This window comes from Ranitomeya imitator, chromosome 5, assembly GCF_032444005.1.
Source record: "Ranitomeya imitator isolate aRanImi1 chromosome 5, aRanImi1.pri, whole genome shotgun sequence".
Lineage (NCBI taxonomy): Eukaryota > Metazoa > Chordata > Amphibia > Anura > Dendrobatidae > Ranitomeya > Ranitomeya imitator.
The window spans coordinates 657,651,960-657,672,475 of record NC_091286.1 but is presented as its reverse complement, the minus strand read 5'-3'; the positions used below and the strand labels follow the sequence as shown (position 1 = coordinate 657,672,475).

At 43.2% G+C, this 20,516-nt stretch overlaps 1 protein-coding gene across 1 annotated transcript in view; it reads left to right on the top strand.

Annotated features, from left to right (window-relative positions):
• OPN5 (opsin 5) overlaps window positions 1-20,516 on the top strand; it is a 103,228-nt gene that overhangs the window by 72,919 nt on the left and 9,793 nt on the right. The window contains exons 4-6 of the mRNA XM_069728187.1: window positions 6,999-7,169; window positions 9,080-9,414; window positions 17,134-17,360. Coding sequence (XP_069584288.1) covers window positions 6,999-7,169; window positions 9,080-9,414; window positions 17,134-17,360 — 733 coding nt within the window. The remainder of the gene's footprint in view (window positions 1-6,998; window positions 7,170-9,079; window positions 9,415-17,133; window positions 17,361-20,516) is intronic.

Sequence of the window (20,516 nt, the reverse complement as noted above, 5' to 3'; positions counted from 1 at the left end):
AAATGGTTGACAGATAGGCCACCTGAGGTAAATGGCTGACAGATAGGCCACCGAAGGTAAATGGTTGACAGATAAGCCACCTGAGGTAAATGGTTGACAGATAGGCCACCTGAGGTAAATAATTGACAGATAGGCCACCTGAGGTAAATGGTTGACAGATAGGCCACCTGAGGTAAATGGTTGACAGATAGGCCACCTGAGGTAAATGGTTGACAGATAGGCCACCTGAGGTAAATGGTTGACAGATAGGCCACCTGAGGTAAATAATTGACAGATAGGCCACCTGAGGTAAATGGTTGACAGATAGGCCACCTGAGGTAAATGGCTGACAGATAGGCCACCGAAGGTAAATGGTTGACAGATAGGCCACCTGAGGTAAATGGTTGACAGATAGGCCACCGGAGGTAAATGGTTGACAGATAGGCCACCGGAGGTAAATGGTTGACAGATAGGGCACTGGAGGTAAATTGTTGACAGATAGGCCACCTGAGGTAAATGGTTGACAGATAGGCCACCGGTAAAGGTATTTGAAGCGTCTTATCTCGTACAAGAAGCTCGTGCCGATCCTTGTGCCATCACTTGTCTTGTCGAAACTATCAGGTTAGGACAACTTTGTTTTTAGCTGTGTGGGCGAAAAATGTGGCCAATATATCAAAAATTGTTGTTTCTCAAAGGGATCAAAATTTAAAATGTATTTTAGCGGGTAGCAGTTTTTTTAGAGCTCTTAAAACCACATATACAAAAAAACGCGAATATGTTCCTCGTTAGGAATCGGGAAAAATTCCCCGGTCCGGTATGCGGTTCAGAATGGTTATACTATTTGTTAGATATGATTTCTGTATGGATAAAATATAAGAATAAAAAAGATAGATGAATGTTATATTACTATTCATGCAGCTGTAGTTTAGGGGTTAATAACGCATAGTCATAGATGGATCCAGAGTTTAAAGTCTCAGTTGATTTCTGTAGGGAAAAATTGGGGTCATTATGATTTCCGAAAGAGCATGTCTGATCATACAGATCTCTTACACGCCGCGCAGATTTATTACGGCCAGATAAATTTTTACAGTTTCCCCCCGAGTCTTGTTAATGCGACCGCTAACACTCTGTCTGGATTTTCTCTATTTGTCAATACAGGAAGCAATCAAAATGATTAAATGCAGCCATAGAAAAATACAGAAGCATCTCCAGGGACTTCACACTCTTTTCTTTAGATTGGATGTGGAAACTTTTGGAAATAAGAAAAAAAAATTATAAAGGTTTTTATTACAGTGATAAAAGGAAAAAAAACTAAACATTACAACGCTGCCATCTAGTGCAGTGGAAAGGAATTACACACTTACATTTTTACAGTGTTCTTGGCCAATGGAGAATTAATTTTTGGATTAAGGGATTACTGTCGTCAATCATTAAGTAGCCTTACATCTTAGTTGTGATGATTTCTTTCAGCTACAACTTGTCTACAGAGGCACATTTCGCTTCTCACATTTCCAGCTCCGTACACATATTCCCAACTTGCACAAATTTCCAATCCTGCTGATACCCCAATTCTGAGTCTATAGCTGCCCCTGCCTTGTTATGCTATACCCCAAGTATTGTACTGTAGAAATATTGGTGCCATTGTAGTGCCCCCTTTATGTCCCCTAGACAATAATAATGGCCCACGTGCGCCTCTCTTAAGGCCTTCATTTCCAGAGTGTTACCCTTATAACGTAATAATCCCCAAGTGGCCCCTTAGGCTACGTTCACACTAGCGTTCGGCTAGTGTGCGTCGCGCTAGCGTCGGGCGACGCAGCGGCAACGCACGCGTCATGCGCACCTATTTTTAACATGGGGGACGCATGCGTTTTTGCTTGTTGCGTTTTCCGACACGTGCGTCTTTTTTGACGCTAGCGTCGGACCAAGAAAACGCAACAAGTTGCATTTTTCTTGCGTCCGATTTTCGTCAAAAAACGACGCACGCGTCGAAAAACGCAGCGTTTTTGCGTGCGTTTGCACGCGTTTTTCGGTGCGTTGTGCGTCGCCGACGCAGCGGCGCACAACCCTAGTGTGAACGTAGCCTTATAAAGAAATATTACCCCCAGTACCTCCTTATAAAAAATCCTCTCAGGTCCCCCTTATAAATCAATAATATCCCCTGTGACCCCCTTTTCAAGCAATAATTCCCTAGTACCCCCTTATGAAACAATAAAGTCCCCAGCGACCCCTTGTAAAGCAATAATCCCCCAGTAAAACTTATAAAGCAACAATGCCCCCTGTACTCCCTTATGAAGCAATAATCCCCCCTTATAAAGCAATAATGCCCCCAGTGCCCCCTTATAAAGGAATAATCTCCTCATTGATGCCTTATAAGGTAATGATCCCTCCAGTCCACGCTTATAAAACAACCATGCCTTCAGTGCCCCCTTTATAAAGCAATAATGCCCCCAGTGCCCCCTGTGAGGCAGTGACTGGTGTTACATGTGAGGGTCGCTGTGGGTTCTCCCCAGGATTTGCATGGAGGTGTATGGAGGCCATGAGTATAGGCCTTGGACATTCTGGTTGTCCAGGGCAGATTTAGGAAAAACCTGCTCTGGGCTTTTGTTTTGAAACAGACTGCAAGATGGTAGTCGTGCAGTCCATTTCATTCCAGTCCCGGATTTTCCATGTGGCTGAAGGCCACAGATCCCAGTTAAAATCCCTGTAGTAAAGGGTTTGGGTGTTTCAGTATCAGATTGAAGTTTGCAGCAAGCAAAGCAGACGGCTCTGCAAAGCTCTGCAAAGCTCAGCTCTGTGGGAGAGTAGCACAGTGCCCAGCAAAGTGAACTCCTGGCACCCACAGCGTGCACAGAGCTGCAGTTGCCCACAGTAACTGGTCAGAAGGGGACTAGCATGACTGTAACCTGAAGGATATTGTGTACTGTGGAAAGCTGTGAGTAAAGAGACATTAACTCGGTGGTGCAGTCGCCCACGGTAACCGGTCTCGGAGGTGGACTGTATTGTGCCGAGCAGTGAACCTGAGGTAGACTGTCATGTGCCCGAAGGAGGACTAGCGTGTTTAGTGACGATAATCCGGAGGATATGGTTCCCGGCAGCAATCCAAAGGATACCGGGTACTATGTAGTGCTGTGAATTGGACTTTAATGACACATGCTTGTGTGAATTGGACATTTAATGCTGTGAAGTAACCGCATTAAAGAGACTTTGTGTTGAAACTTTGTTAGGTTCCTGCCTCCTCACTGCATAAGTGTGCTACCGCGGCACTACACCTCTTTATAAAGTAACAATGCCCCCGTGCCACGTTATAATGCAGCTATGCCCCATGTAATCCGTTATAAAGCAATAATCCCCCAGTGCCCCTTTATGGAGAAACAATGGCCCAAGTGTACCGTTATTAAGTAGTAATGCCATAAGTGTCATTTTTAAAGTAATAATGCCCCTTAAGTGCCCTCTAAATAATTGATAATGACCAGTGCTATGGATTAGGTGCTGACTGGATCGGTGAGAGCTTCTGTAGAGGAGAATCTCTGGAATTCAGACAGAACTACAATCCATACTCTTTCTTCTGGATATGACACCTAGAGTGCACCATTTTTCAGCTATATTGTTCTGACACCCCAGAAAAACTAATAATGCTCCCTGAGTGCCCTTTAATATGAAAAAATTTCCCATGAATGGTCCCAAAAAGTAAAAATGCTCCCTAGTGCCCTTCTAAACATTGCCCTGTGAGTGCCCTCTTAAAAGGTATTAGACCCCCTCAGTGTTTTCTCTAATCTTAATGCCCCAGGACAAAAACAAAGGAGGTGCAATGCGGAGACATCATGGCGCTGCCAGCGCTGGGATATTGAGATCTTCTGTGTGCCCCATCTCCTTGTAAAATAATGTCACGATAATGTAAAAATGCCATGGTCTGAGTAATTTTTTAGAAGATACCATGGTGGCAGACACAAGCCTGTGGGCTCTCTGACTGCCCCTCTTCTCTCTGCCTGTCAGAACAGTGAGCTTCTAAAGGTACCGTCACACTTAGCGACGCTGCAGCGATACCGACAACGATCCGGATCGCTGCAGCGTCGCTTTTTGGTCGCTGGAGAGCTGTCACACAGACAGCTCTCCAGCGACCAACGATCCCGAGGTCCCCGGTAACCAGGGTAAACATCGGGTAACTAAGCGCAGGGCCGCGCTTAGTAACCCGATGTTTACCCTGGTTACCAGCGTAAAAAAACAAACAGTACATACTTACATTCAGCTGTCTGTCCCTTGCCGTCTGGTTCCTGCACTGACTGCTGGCCGTAAAGTGAAAGTGAAAGCACAGCACAGCGGTGAGTCACACAGCGGTGACTCACCGCTGTGGCTGTGCTCTGCTTTCACTTTACGGCCAGCAGTCAGTGCAGGAACCAGACGGCAAGGGACAGACAGCTGAATGTAAGTATGTACTGTTTGTTTTTTTACGCTGGTAACCAGGGTAAACATCGGGTTACTAAGCGCGGCCCTGCGCTTAGTTACCCGATGTTTACCCTGGTTACCAGTGAAGACATCGCTGAATCGGTGTCACACACGCCGATTCAGCGATGTCTACGGGGAGTCCAGCGACGAAATAAAGTTCTGGACTTTCTTCCCCGACCAGCGATCTCCCAGCAGGGGCCTGATCGCTGCTGCCTGTCACACTGGACGATATCGCTAGCGAGGACGCTGCAACGTCACGGATCGCTAGCGATATCGTCTAGTGTGACAGTACCTTTAGCCACTATTTTCCCCCCTCCCTCAGGAATGTCTTTGTTTGCAGCTGTGAAACCAAATGTAAATCCCATTGTGTAGCTACAGTGGTCCTTTAAGACCAAATATATTAAAACAGGAAATAGGCTGTTCATATTTCCGGAAACCGCAGGGACAGGGCTCCTAACTTGTGGGTTTTGGGAGCTCAGCACTTAGCAGAAATTGAGAAATGCATTACTGCTTAATTGTTGCTCATAGCAAAGACGTGTTTATACTTAAATTGACCTCCAGGTCTTAGGGTACCATCACACAATGGCATTTTGATCGCTACGACGGCACGATTCGTGACGTTCCAGCGATATAGTTACGATCTCGCAGTGTCTGACACGCTCCTGCGATCAGGGACCCCGCTGGGAATCGTACGTCGTAGCAGATCATTTGAAACTTTCTTTCGTCGTCTAGTGTCCCGCTGTGGCGGCATGATCGCATTGTGTAACAAAGGTGTGCACGATATTGTATACGATGTGCGCATAGTAAACAACGGCTTCTACATCGCACATACATCATGAAATTATCGCTCCAGCGTCGTACATTGCAAAGTGTGACAGCAGTCTATGACGCTGGAGCGATATTGTTACGATGCTGGAGCGTCACGGATCGTGCCGTCGTAGCGACCAAAGTGCCACTGTGTGACGGTACCCTTACTGAGCATAGTGTTTAATTTGTCTTTCTGCTGTGAGGTTCATACGTCAAGATATGTGTAAAAATGGCTTTTCATAATTTTAAGAAAGGGGAGTATTCAGCCTCTGAGTGAGGTCACCACAGAGGGAATGCCTTGGTTTTGGGCACAGGGATAAGTGAGTGAGAAGTCAGTCTTCACTAGTGTTTGTCTAGGGTCTAATACAACTTTATGTATCGCCCCTCCGCCGAGCCACATGGCCAGCCATGATCTGAAATTATATGAAAGAACCGTAAGTCTATTTTCTTCCTTTAATCCCTTTTTATTTGTAATCGTTTGTACATGTATACTTTGTCTCATTTTATAATATATTTTTATACTTTTGTAAAACACTGCCTACCTTTTGGAGTAAAATATATAAAATTACTAGATTCATTTCTCCATGCTCTATGACGTACTGTCACGTCCTCTGAAGTGAATTACGCTACTAATTGGGTTGGCTCCTGACCCCTTAATTCAGAGATAGGAGCTGGTGGCAGCGGAAATTGTCCTGCGCTTTTGGGAAACCTGGTAGCGACGGACGGCGTTGATAATTATTGTTCCCGCCTGAGTGGGAGTAGTTATATCGCCCTCGCTGCAGTGTGCCCATTAGCCAGTACATAGTAAGGCAGCCTTTCTGGCGACTAATTATCTTAGGTGCAGTACCCTGACTGACCTGAGGGTAAGGGAGCGCCAGAGAGCTGCAAGTTCCAAATCAGAACTGGGAAGTGGGATATAGATAAATCCCCTTCAGAAAAGAACCGGGACAACCAACAATCCCAGTTCATGACATATTGGTGTCAGCGGGTGGGAGGATAAAAATATCCTTCCTGTGATTCCTGACAAGCGGCTTGCTCCTACAAGTTGGAGATTGTTTGAGCAGGAAGCCTATGAATCCAGGTGGGCCCCAATGTGTCAGTGGGCCCAGGATCACCGCCCTCCTTCCCTCAGGTCCTAGACCACTAGTGATGATGCCGTCACCAGTCTAGACCTCCAGTAATGTGACCATTAACCTTTTAGCTATACTAGGCCACTTACATTGTTGCCTTTAAGCCCTTACACACCCAGACTACCAGGGACAAACCTATCAAGCCTTTTACCACCCTGGACCATCAGGGTGGTATTTATTTCTTCATCACCGTAAACAACAAAAAGTGTAAATGTTCACCCAATCGCCACTTCTTACCACCAGAAATAGGACCATTAACTGATTAACCACCCTGGACCATGGAGGATGTGCCATTCAGCCTTTCCTTAACCCTAGGCCACCAGGGACTTGATAATATAATATTTTAACCACCCTAGACCACCAGGTGTGTTTCTGTTCATCTGTTTACTAGAGAAAAAAGTTTTGTCTCCTGTAAAATTATTCTTTTTGACTAAAGGCTGATTACAGGGGGTGCCGCAGCTGAGACCTCAGTGATCATTTGTAATCTATAAGGATCCCCAAGTGTTTCATTTATCTGCAGCTCCCCCACAGGAGATATAATGAATTACATAGTTCCAATTGAGATCTTTGGGCTGCCAGTGTAATGCACGATTATATCAGGTGCATTTGTAAAATCCATATTGCCGTCTTGTTTCCCAGTGACAGGAAAGCCGTTCTCCATTGTGTCCTTCTTCAGTCACCGCTGGGTATTCGGATGGAGCGTGTGCCAATGGTACGGATGGACCGGTTTCTTCTTTGGATGTGGGAGCCTCATAACCATGACGGTCGTTAGTTTTGACAGATACTTGAAGATCTGCTATCTGAAATATGGTAAATAGACAGTTACCTGGAAATAGGATGTAACAGGGCCGATTGTCTTAAAGAGAACTTGTCAGCTGTTTCCTGCTGCCCGAACCATCACTTCACATTTATGTCACATGACCCATTACTATATATCATATGTACAGATTTTCCTGAGCTGGGGCAATAAGGGGAGGACATCTGAAGCCAGGGAAATATGGGGGGACATCTGAAGCTGCTGTTATGAAGATGAGGTAATACGGGGGAACATCTGGATCCAGGGTAATAAGGGAACATGTGAAGCTCAGGTAATATGGAGGAATATCTGGAGCCAGGGTAATAAAGGGGACATCTGAAGCTCAGGTAATATGGAGGAATATCTGGAGCCAGGGTAATAAGGGGGACATCTGAAGCCAAGGTAATATGTGGAGGAATATCTGGATCCAGGGTAATAAGGGGGACATCTGAAGCTCAGGTAATATGGAGGAATATCTGGAGCCATGGTAATAAGGGGGACATCTGAAGCCAAGGTAATAAAGAGGACATCTGAAGCTCAGGTAATATGTGGAGGAATATCTGGAGCCAGGGTAATAAGGGGAGGACATCTGAAGCCAGGGAAATATGGGGGGACATCTGAAGCTGCTGTTAGGAAGATGAGATAATACGGGGGGACATCTGAAGCTGCTGTTAGGAAGATGAGATAATACGGGGGGACATCTGAAGCTGCTGTTAGGAAGATGAGATAATACGGGGGGACATCTGAAGCCAAGGTAATAAGGAGGACATCTGAAGCTCAGGTAATATGTGGAGGAATATCTGGAGCCATTGTAATAAGGGGGACATCTGAAGCCAAGGTAATAAGGAGGACATCTGAAGCCATAAGGAGAGACATCTAAATCTCAGGTAATAAAGGGGTCACACCTGAAGCCGGGGTAATAAGGGGGAACATATGAAGCTGGAGTAATAAGGGAACATCTGAAGCTCAGGTAATGAAAAGGGACATCTGAAGCTTAGGTAATAAAGGTGTGACATCTGAAGCCGGGGTAACAAGGGGGAACATCGGAAGCTCAGGTAATAAGGGGTGACAACTGAAGCCATAACGAGTGACATCTAAATCTTAGATAATAAAAGGGGGACATCTAAAGCTGGGGTAATAAGGGGGACTATCTAAAGCTGGAGTAATAAGGGGACATCTGAAGCAGTGATAATAAGGAGGAACATCTGAATCCAGGGTAATAAGGGGTGAGATCTGAAGCCGGGGTAATAAAGTGGGAGCATCTGAAGCTGGAGTAAAGAGGGGAGACATGTGAAACCGGGCTAATAAGTGGGGACATCTGCAGCCAGGGTAATAAGAGGGGAACATCTGAAGCCAGGATAATAAAAGGGAGACACCTGAAGCAAGGATAATAAAGCTGGGATAATAAAGTGGGAGCATCTGAAGCTGGAGTAATAAGGGGGGACATGTGAAGTTGGGGTAGTAAGGGGGAACATCTCAAGCTGGGATAATAAGGGAGGGGAACATCTGATGCTGTGGTAATAAGTGTAAGACCGGAAGTGAGTGCACAAGGAAGAGTAAGAGCTCTAGAGGGTGGAAAGACTAGAGCGGAGACATTTGAGAGAGGGGACACATAGCAGAACACTGCAAAGGGAACATACATATACTGTGCACATATAACAGGAGGAGTACCGGTGTGTCTGAGTGGCGGGCTGGAATAACGTTGCCACCAGTGGGGCTACACTATATTATTTTGGGAGGTTCCGGCAGCACCTGGGAGACTTAACTCTCCTGAGAGTCTTGGAGGGCTCCCCTTTTTTCAGAGAGTTGCCCAGTATTTGTATTATGTGAGGATGAGACAGCAGATTTACCTGTAGTCCTGAAGGACGGCACATTTGACACATCTGCTTGTTGCTCGACTAATGTTTTTTACTTTTTTTTGCAGGTACCTGGCTTAAAAGAAGTCACGCTTTTATGAGTGTAATCTTCGCATGGATCTATGCATCATTTTGGGCGACTCTTCCGTTGGTGGGTGTGGGTAACTATGCCCCAGAGCCATTTGGGACGTCTTGTACCCTAGATTGGTGGCTGGCACAGGCGTCTTTGAGGGGCAAGGTCTTCGTACTTTCTATTTTCTTCTTCTGCCTTGCTCTGCCCACCGCCATCATCGTCTTCTCATATGCAATGATCATTGCCAAGGTCAAGTCGTCTGCCCAGGAGGTGGCACAATATGATACCAGGAACCAGAACAACCACACGTTGGAGATGAAGCTGACCAAGGTGATCTACCGGGGCTTTATATGTGTCTATATGATGAGCGGATAATGCACACTGTTCAGTAAACTATGGGAACACATAACTCACACATTTTTGGATCTCGATAAACAATAGTTTTTAAATTATTGACTTAAAAACGGACAATGGAATCCAAAATCTTCCACCAAATCAGGGTTGGACTCCAAATTACCCAAATATTGAAGTAAAAGGAGGAAGTCCCTTTGACAATGAATGGAATGGCGGTCGAATATGCACCCTTCCGCTCCATCTAAGATGGAGCTTTTTTGAATCTAGGTCCTGGGTTCCAAAGTCCTGATTTTGGCATACCTGGTGAACCCAACAGTCCGACATCCAGCAATTAGTAAGTTAACGCCTAGGGGCCATTGCCATTTTCCATTTTTTCACTTTCCTTTTTTTTCCTCCTCTCCTTCCAAGAGCCATAATTTTTTTTAACTTTTGAATGACATCATTCATTTTATCTCTTGATGCACTGCAAAGCAGAAAAAAATTCCAAGTCTTGAAATTGCAAAAAAACGTGCAATTCCACAATTGTTTTTTATGTTTTTTTATTTACCATGTTCACTATACAGTATGATTTTCCAAGTTAGTATGATTACTCAAATACCAAACATGTATAGATTTTTTTATGTAAATAGCGAAAACATTTTTTAGAAATTCTTGAAAAAAAAACCTTTTCAGTTTTTTGGGATCCATGGCCGGGTGAGGGCTTATTTTTTGTGCCCTGAGCTGACGTTTTTATTGTGACCATTTTGGAGCAGATATGATCTTTTGATCACATTTTCTTGCATTTTATTGCAATGTTGCAGAGACCAAAAACATAATTCTGATTTTAATTTTTTTTTCTCGTTACGCCATATACTGATTGGATTAATGTATTTTATATTTTGATAGATCAGACTTTTACAAATGCAACAATACCGTTTATGTGTACTTTTTTCTTTCGTTATATTTTTAATGGGGAATGAGGGGATTGATTTGAGCTTTTGTGGTTTTTTTTTTATTTTTTCAAAACTATTTTTTTTCACTTTTAACCCCATTCACGATCTTGGATGTTTTCATATGTCCATGGCGGTAGGTATTTAATGACCTTAGACATATGGATGCATCCAAGCGATTTTGTGTGCACAGACTCTGATATGACAGTTGACACCTGTCACTCACTGCCAGGAGCTGTTTCCGCAGTCCTCTGGCCAGTTTAGCCCTCTAAATGCTACGGGCGATAGCAAAAAATCATAAAATAATTATATATATATATATATATATATATGTATATATACACTGCTCAAAAAATAAAGGGAACACTTAAACAACAGAATATAACTCCAAGTAAATCAAACTTCTGTGAAATCAAACTGTCCACTTAGGGAGCAACACTGATTGACAATCAATTTCACATGATGTTCTGCAAATGGAATAGACAACAGATGGAAATTATTGGCAATTATCAAGACCCCCTCAATAAAGGAGTGGTTCTGCAGGTGGGGACCACAGACCACATCTCGGTACCAATGCTTTCTGGCTGATGTTTTGGTCACTTTTGAATGTTGGTTGTGCTTTCACAGTCGTGGTAGCATGAGACGGACTCTACAACCCACATAAGTGGCTCAGGTAGTGCAGCTCATCCAGGATGGCACATCAATGTGAGCTGTGGCAAGAAGGTTTGTTATGTCTGTCAGCGTAGTGTCCAGAGGCTGAGGCACTACCAGGAGACAGGCCAGTACACCAGGAGATGTGGAGGGGGCCGTAGGAGGGCAAGAACCCAGCAGCAGGACCACCACCTCAGCCTTTGTGCAAAGAAGAACAGGAGGAGCACTGCCAGAGCCCTGCAAAATTACCTCCAGCAGGCAACAAATGTGCATGTGTCTGCACAAACGGTTAGAAACCAACTCCATGAAGATGGTCTGAGTGCCTGACGTCCACAGATGGGGGTTGTGCTCACAGACAAACACCGTGCAGGACGCTTGGCATTTGCCACAGAACACCAGGATTGGCAAATTTGCCACTGGCACCCTTTGCTCTTCACAGATGAAAGCAGGTTCACAGAGCACATGTGACAGACATGACTGGAGACGCCGTTGAGAGCGATCTGCCTGCAACATCCTTCAGCATGACCGGTTTGGCAGTGGGTCAGTAGTGGTGTGGAGTGGCATTTCTTTGAAGGGCCGCACAGCCCACCATGTGCTCGCCAGAGTTAGTGTGACTGCCATTAGGTACCGAGATGAGATCCTCAGACCCCTTGTGAGACCATATGCTGGTGCGGTTGGCCCTGGGTTCCTCCTAATGCAGGACAATGCCAGACCTCATGTGGCTGAAGTGTGTCAGCAGTTCCTGCAAGATGAAGGCATTGAAGCTATGGACTGGCCCGCCCATTCCCCAGACCTGAATCTGATTGAGCACATTTGGGACATCATGTCTCGCTGCATCCACCAACGTCACGTTGCACCACAGACTGTCCAGGAGTTGGCGGATCCTTTAGTCCAGGTCTGGGAGGAGATCCCTCAGGAGACCATCTGCCACCTCATCAGGAGCATGCCCATACATTGTAGGGAGATCATACAGGCACATGGACGCCTCACACACTACTGAGCATCATTTCCTTGTCATGAGGCATTTCCACTGAAGGTGGATCAGCCTGTAATTTGATTTTCCACCTTGATTTTGAGCATCATTCCAAATCCAGACCTATTCATTTTGATTAACATTGATAATTGCTATGTTTTATTGTTTTTATTGTTTTATTGTTCTCAACACATTCCACTATGCAATGAATAAAAATTTGCAACTGGGATATTTCATTCAGAGATATCTAGGTTGTGGTATTTTAGCATTCCCTTTATTTTTTTGAGCAGTATATATATATATATATATATATATATATATATATATATACTGTCTATATACAGTACAGACCAAAAGTTTGGACACTCATTTAAAGATTTTTCTGTATATTCATGACTATGAAAATTGTACATTCACACTGAAGGCATCAAAACTATTAACACATGTGGAATTATATACTTAACAAGAAAGTGTGTAACAACTGAAATTATGTCTTATATTCTAGGTTCTTCAAAGTAGCCACCTTTTGCTTTGATGACTGCTTTGCACACTCTTGGCATTCTCTTGATGAGCTTCAAGAGATAGTCACCAGGAATGGTCTTCTAACAATCTTGAAGGAGTTCCCAGAGATGCTTAGCACTTGTTGACCCTTTTGCCTTCACTCTGCGGTCCAGCTCACCCCAAACCATCTCGATTAGGTTCAGGTCTGGTGACTGTGGAGGCCAGGTCATCTGGCGTAGCACCCCATCACTCTCCTTCTTGGTCAAATAGCTCTTACACAGCCTGGAGGTGTGTTTGGGGTCATTGTCCTGTTGAAAATTAAATGATGGTCCAACTAAACACAAATCGGATGGAATATCATGCCGCTGCAAGATGCTGTGGTAGCCATGCTGGTTCAGTATGCCTTCAATTTTGAATAAATCCCCAACAGTGTCACCAGCAAAGCACCCCCACACCATCACACCTCCTCCTCCATGCTTCACGGTGGGAACCAGGCATGTAGAGTCCATCCGTTCAACCTTTTCTGCGTCGCATAAAAACACGGTGGTTGGAACCAAAGATCTCAAATTTGGACTCATCAGACCAAAGCACAGATTTCCACTGGTCTATTGTCCATTCCTTGTGTTCTTTAGCCCAAACAAGTCTCTTCTGCTTGTTCCCTTTCCTTAGCAGTGGTTTCCTAGCAGCTATTTTACCATGAAGGCCTGCTGCACAGTCTCCTCTTAACAGTTGTTGTAGAGATGTGTCTGCTGCTAGAACTCTGTGTGGCATTGACCTGGTCTCTAATCTGAGCTGCTGTTAACCTGCGATCTCTGAGGCTGGTGACTCGGATAAACTTACCCTCAGAAGCAGAGGTGACTCTTGGTCTTCCTTTCCTGGGGCGGTCCTCATGTGAGCCAGTTTCTTTGTAGCGCTTGATGGTTTTTGCCACTGCACTTGGGGACACTTTCAAAGTTTTCCCAATTTTTCGGACTGACTGACCTACATTTCTTAAAGTAATGATGGCCACTCGTTTTTCTTTACTTGCTTTTTTCTTGCCATAATACAAATTCTTACAGTCTATTCAGTAGGACTATCAGCTGTGTATCCACCAGACTTCTGCTCAACACAACTGATGGTCCCAACCCCATCTATAAGGCAAGAAATCCCACTTATTAAACCTGACAGGGCACACCTGTGAAGTGAAAACCATTCCCTGTGATTACCTCTTGAAGCTCATCAAGAAAATGCCAAAAGTGTGCAAAGCAGTCATCAAAGCAAAATGTGGCTACTTTGAAGATCCTAGAATATAGACATTTTCAGTGGTTTCACACTTTGTTGTTAAGTATATAATTCCACATGTGTTAATTCATAGTTTTGATGCCTTCAGTGTGAATGTACAATTTTCATAGTCATGAAAATACAGAAAAATCTTTAAATGAGAAGGTGTGTCCAAACTTTTGGTCTGTACTGTGTATCTATCTATCTATCTATCTATCTATATATTAATACCAATAAATACATTTTTTTATGAAAGAATGCCACGTCCGGAATGACCTGACTCATAAAACTGTCCCACTAGTTAACCTCTTCAGTGAACACCAATAGCTCTCAGAATAAAGTGATTCAAAAATAATTATTTTTTCTATAAAATAGTTTTTATTGCGTAAAAGCTGCAAAACATGAAAAAAGATATAAATGGGGTATCGCTGTAATCGTACCGACCTGAAGAATAAAGCAGCCTTATGAATTTTACCACGCACAGAACGGCATAAAAAGAAAACAATTCCTTAATTTTTTATTGTGCATCCCAAAAACAAGCAGTCACATGACTTTGTGGGCTGAAATATGGAAAAATTATAGGTCTCAACATATGGCAGTGCAAAGACTTGTTTTAGTGTGTGATAGCCAAACATAAAAAAATATAAATCTGGTATTGCTGTAATCGCACCGACCCAAAGAATAAAATCACATATACTGCACGACGAACGGCATAATAAATAAATAAAACCAATTCTTCACCTGCTGTTGATTTGTTCGTTCTGCCTCCCAAAGATTGCAGTAAGGCACATTTATCCTGCGCCGGGGTTTACATGTGAAATCTCTGAAATTCGTGATTTAGGGTATGTGTCCACGTTCAGAATTGCATCAGGATTTGGTCAGGATTTTTCATCAGTATTTGTAAGCCAAAACCAGGAGTGGAACAATTAGAGGAAAAGTGTAATAGAAACATATGCACCACTCCTGTATTTATCACCCACTCCTGGTTTTGGCTTACAAATACTGACATAAAATCCTGACCAAATCCTGATGCAATCCTGAACGTGGACACATACCCTTTGACGGAACCTCCAGAGGAAGATTCCCTATAATGATGTAGGTGAAGGCACTGTGGATGCCGTCTGGTCTGTGATCTGGCGGTGTCCGTCTTTTTAGGTGTGCATAAAGGTGCCGTCAGTACAGTTTTATGCCTAATTATAGTGAATGGATCCCTCAGGGGTTTCATCTGAATCATGTCACTCGGAGATTTAGATGGAAACCCCAATATAAGTGCTCAGCGTAGTGTGCAGGGTAAATGTGATCTAAAATATTATGTGCACTGTGCCTCGAAAGTAGTTTTCGACCACATATGGGGTATCGGCGTACTCAGGGGAATTTGTATAACAAATTTTGGGGTCCACTTTTTCCTGTTACCTTTGTGAAAATAAAAAAATTGGATCTAAAGTAAATTTTTTGTGAAAAAAACGTTTTGGTATTTTCTGTCATATACGCCCCTCGTAGTCACTTAAAATGTGATGTGATCGCTAAAAACATGGTTTTGTAAATTTTGTTGGAAAAATGAGAAATCGCTGGTCAACTTTTAACCCTTATAACATCCTAACAAAAAAAAAATAATGTTTCAAAAAATTGTGCTGATGTAAAGTAGACATGTGGGAAATATTATTTTATTTTGTATCTATTTTGTGTGATGTTACTCTCTGATTTAAGGGCATAAAAATTAAAATTTGAAAATTGCTCCATTTTCAAAACTTTCACCAAATTTCCGTTTTTTTCTCAAATAATCGCAAGTCAGAAATTTTTACCACTAACATGAAGTACAACATGTCACAAAAAAAACAGTCTCAGAATCACCGGGATCCATTGAATTGCTCCAGAGTTATTACCTCATAAAGTGACACGCGTCAGAATTGTAAAATTTTGCCCGGTCATAAAGATGAAGACAGGCTTCTGGGGTGAAGGGGTTAGTAGTCCCCTTAGATGACTTGAAACCGCATTCATCTAATCAAAAAATTAATACATTTAAAATAAAAAATTCTAAAAAAAAAAAAAAATAGAAGTCTTGCAATTCTCACACTGGCCACCGGGGCGTTTTTCAGTCTTAGGAAATAGCACATGCAGATTAGCAGCAATGAAGAAACTCTGAGCCTATCTTTTGTATTGAAGCATCTAATCAGCATGTGAGGAAGTCTTTGTGAAGGAGGGGGATCTGTTGTGAATTCTGCTTTTGGGCTCCCTCCAGTGGTTGTAGGTAGTAATGCAGTTGTCCCTGGGTTGCAGTCCTGGTCAGGTGTATCTGCTGATTGCAGTTCTGACTGGGGTATTTAGGTGTGCAGGATTCATTAGTCCTTGCCAGTTGTCCATGGTTTTTGGGAGGTGTTGGATCTCTATCTGGTTCCTCCTGCCTTGCTGCCAAATCAGCAAAGATAAGTGTCTGGTTTTGTTTCTGTGGCACACATGCCGTGTGCTTTATAATTCAGTGCTATTCATTGGTTTCTTCTTGTCCAGCTTAGATTGTGTCAGTGTTTTCTCAGTCTAGTTGGATTCTCAGGAGTTGCAGATATACGTTCCACTTCTTTAATTAGATGTTGGAATTTTTTGTATTATCTGCTGTGGATATTTTTGGAAGGGTTTTAATACTGACCGCTTAGTATCCTGTCCTATCCTTTCCTATTTTAGCTAGAGCGGCCTCTTTTGCTAAATCCTGTTTTCTGCCTGCGTGTGTCCTTCCTCTCCTACTCACAGTCAATATTCGTGGGGGGCTGCCTATCCTTTGGGGTTCTGCTCTGAGGCAAGGTAGATTTCCTATTTCCATCTATAGGGGTAATTAGTCCTCCGGCTGTGACGAGGTGTCTAGGGTTTGTTAGGGACACCCCACGGCTACTTCTAGTTGCTGTGTTAGTTCAGGATTTGCGGTCAGTACAGTTACCACCTACTCCAGAGAAAGATTCATGCGGCTCCAAGGTCACCGGATCATAACAGGGATCTATGACATCACCTATTGTGATTGGTAGATCCTGAGTTATCCGCTGTGTATAGCTAATTAAAAAAGTAATAAAATAGCTTTTTAAGAAAAAAAAAAAAATGAATGTACCGAAACACAAAGACCTGATTTAAATGAAAGATCACTTTCTGATGATAATTTTCCTGTAATTACTTCTGTATATCCGTTCTAGTTTAGATTTGTACTTCCTTTACAATGGAGCTCAAAATACAGGTGTGGACTAACTTAAATGGCTTTTTTTATGGCAGCAGTGAGCCTTATTGCCGGCCCATGGTGTATAAATGGTGTGTCTGCTCCAGTTATGCTCCTGTACATTTCTTCGATGTTCAGTGTGCAGCTTTCTAGTAACTTTCAACTGTGTTTCCCATTTTCACCACCAGGTGGCAATGTTGATCTGTGCAGGATTCCTTATTGCGTGGATTCCGTATGCCATCGTGTCGATCTGGTCGGCTTTTGGGAAACCGGATTCTGTTCCAATTGAATTTTCAGTGGTACCAACTCTGCTGGCAAAATCAGCCGCTATGTACAATCCAATTATTTATCAAGTCATTGACTACAAATTCCCGTGCTGTCGAAACAGAGAAACGCTGCAGAAATCCAATTCCAGGTACAGTATTTTTTTAAATAATTTTTATTTACAACTTTTATGACACTGGGGCCCCTGCTGTGACCGTGTATCTCAAGGTTAGATTCACATGACCATATTTTACAGTCTTAACGACCACAATTGCTGGCCCGAGTTTCCTGACTCGAGTTCACAACCTCATAAATGCCAATGAGGCTGTTTTTTTGTGTTCTGAAGACCCGTGGTTAGCTTGGGAATTACGTCCATAACGCTGACAATGAAAAAACTTCCACTTCACAAGTTGCGTGAATCTAGCCCTAGCCTCGGGCAACCGTGCAACTTTGGCGGCAAAAATTGCTAAGTGTCACTGCAACATCGCAGCACAATACAAATGAATGGCGTAACATTGCAACTTGCTTATCGCTGTCACAATACGACTCGACTCATGTTACGGTCTAACTTGCCGTTTATTCCCAGGCTTAATGAGAGTGTTTGCTCCATTTCGCAATTTACTTTCCTTGGCAGTAAAAACAGTTTTTGTGGGACGAGTGTTAGTTTTTTTATTGGTTTGGGATTTTCATTGGTTGTCTATCATTTTTTATTTTATATTTGGATGGTGTCATGAATTTAAAAAAAATCACGATTTTGGAATAATTTTTGTTTTTTATCTCTCAGCCTTTACTGTGCGGTATAGTTGATGTTTACGCCACGTTCCCATGTGCAAAAACGCTGGCTTTTCCCCCCTTTTTACTGAACAAAAAAGCTGCAGAAAAATCTGCAAGTTTTTACCATGTTTTATTACTTTTGCACAACATTAAAAAGAGAATATTCCATTTTAAGTTTTTAATTTGTCCGTATATATTGGAATATGTCATGGCTTGTTTTTTTGTTTTTTTTCAACGACAAGTTGTAGTTACCAAAAGCAAAAACAGCAATTTTAGAATTGGCATTTGGCCTACTAGGCTTCAGTAGACGGCAGACATGGCGAGTGCTAGACATCTCTTTGTCAGACTTCCTAGATACCGCAGCAGATACTGACCATTGCATCTAAGCCTTAGATTCTAAGAAAAATACATGGGACTGTTGTAAGTTAGGCTACTTTCACACTAGCGTCGGATTCGGCCCGTCACATTGCGTCGGGCCGAGATTCCGACGCTAGCGTTGGATGTGCTGCACAACGGGTGCAGCGGATGCATTTCTCCGGCGCATCCGCTGCCCCATTGTGAGGTGCGGGGAGGCGGGGGCAGAGTTCCGGCCGCGCATGCGCGGTCGGAAAAAGCGGTCCGTCAGCTTCAAAAAACGTTACATTTAACGTTTTTTGCTCCCGGCGGTCCGCCACAACACGGCGCAACCGTCACAAGACGGTTGCAACATGTGTCAATACTTCGCAATGCGTCGGTAATGTAACTCTATGGGGCAAAAACGCATCCTGCAAACAACTTTGCAGGATGCGTTTTTTCCCCTAAACGACGCATTAAAAAAAACGCCAGTGTGAAAGTAGCCTTATTCTTGTCTCTGCGTATTGCCCAATGCATCTAATATACTGTATATTGCTAAACTTTATATTATCTATGCGTCTGAATATGTCCTCATACAGGGGGTACGGAAAGTTTTCAGACCCCTTTAAATTGTTCACTCTTTGTTTTCATTGCAGCCATTTGTTAATTTCAAAAAGGTTCATTTTTTTCTCATTAATGTACACTCTGCACCCCATCTTGACTGAAAAAAAACAGAAATTTTTGCAAATTTAATAAAAAAGAAAAACTGAAATATCACATGGTCATAAGTCTTCAGACCCTTTGCTCAGACACTCATATTTAAGTCACATGCTGTCCATTTCCTTGTGATACTCCTTGAGATGGTTCTACTCCTTCATTGGAGTCCAGCTGTGTGTAATTAAACTGATAGGACTTGATTTGGAAAGGCGCACACCTGTCTATATAAGACCTCACAGCTCACAGTGCATGTCAGACCAAATGAGAATCATGAGGTCAAAGGAACTGGCCAAGGAGCTCAGAGACAGAATTGTGGCAAGGCACAGATCTGGCCAAGGTTACAACAGAATTTCTGCAGTACTCAAAGTTCCTAAGATCACAGTGGCCTCCATAATCCTTAAATGGAAGAAGTTTGGGACCACCAGAAGTCTTCCTAGACCTGGCCGTCCAGCCAAACGGAGCAATCGTGGGAGAAGAGTCCTGGTGAGAGAGGTAAAGAAGACCCCAAGATCACTGTGGCTGAGATCCAGAGATGCTGTAGGGAGATGGGAGAAAGTTCCACAAAGTCAACTATCACTGCATCCCTCCACCAGTCGGGCCTTTATGACGGAAGCCTCTCCTCAGTGCAAGACATATGAAAGACCGCATAGAGTTTGCTAAAAAACACATGAAGGACTCAGACTATGAGAAATAAGATTCTCTGCTCTGATGAGACGAAGACAGACCTTTTTGGTGATAATTCTAAACAGTATGTGTGGAGAAAACCAGGCACTGCTCATCACCAGGATGGCTGTTTGCCATTGAAGGAAACATGAATGCGGCCAAGTACAGAGATATCCTGGATGAAAACCTCTTCCAGAGAGCTCTGGTCCTTAGACTTGGCCGAACGTTCACCTTCCAACAAGACAATGACCCTAAGCACACAGCTAAAATACCAAAGGAGTGGCTTCAGAACAACGCTGTGACCATTCTTGATTGGCCCAGCCAGAGCCCTGACCTAAACCCAATTGAGCATCTCTGGAGAGACCTGAAAATGGCCGTCCACCAACGTTCACCATCCAACCTGACGGAACTGGAGAAGATCTGCAAGGAAGAATGGCAGAGGATCCCCAAATCCAGGGGTGAAAAGCTTGTTACATCATTCCCAAGAAGACTCATGACTGTACTAGATCAAAAGATGCTTCTACTCAATACTGAGCAAAGGGTCTGAATACTTATGAGTTATGACCATGTGATATTTCAGTTTTTCTTTTTCTAATAAATTTGGAAAAATTACTGCATTTCTGTTTTTTCAGTCAAGATGGGGTGCAGAGTGTAGAATAATGAGAAAACAAATTAACTTTTTTTGAATTTACTAAATGGCTGCAATGAAACAGAGTGAAACATTTAAAGGGGTTTGAATACTTTCTGTACCCACTGTATGTACTGCTCCAGGGTTAACACACTCTGAGATATGTGTAGCCTTAAAGTAAATGATATGATG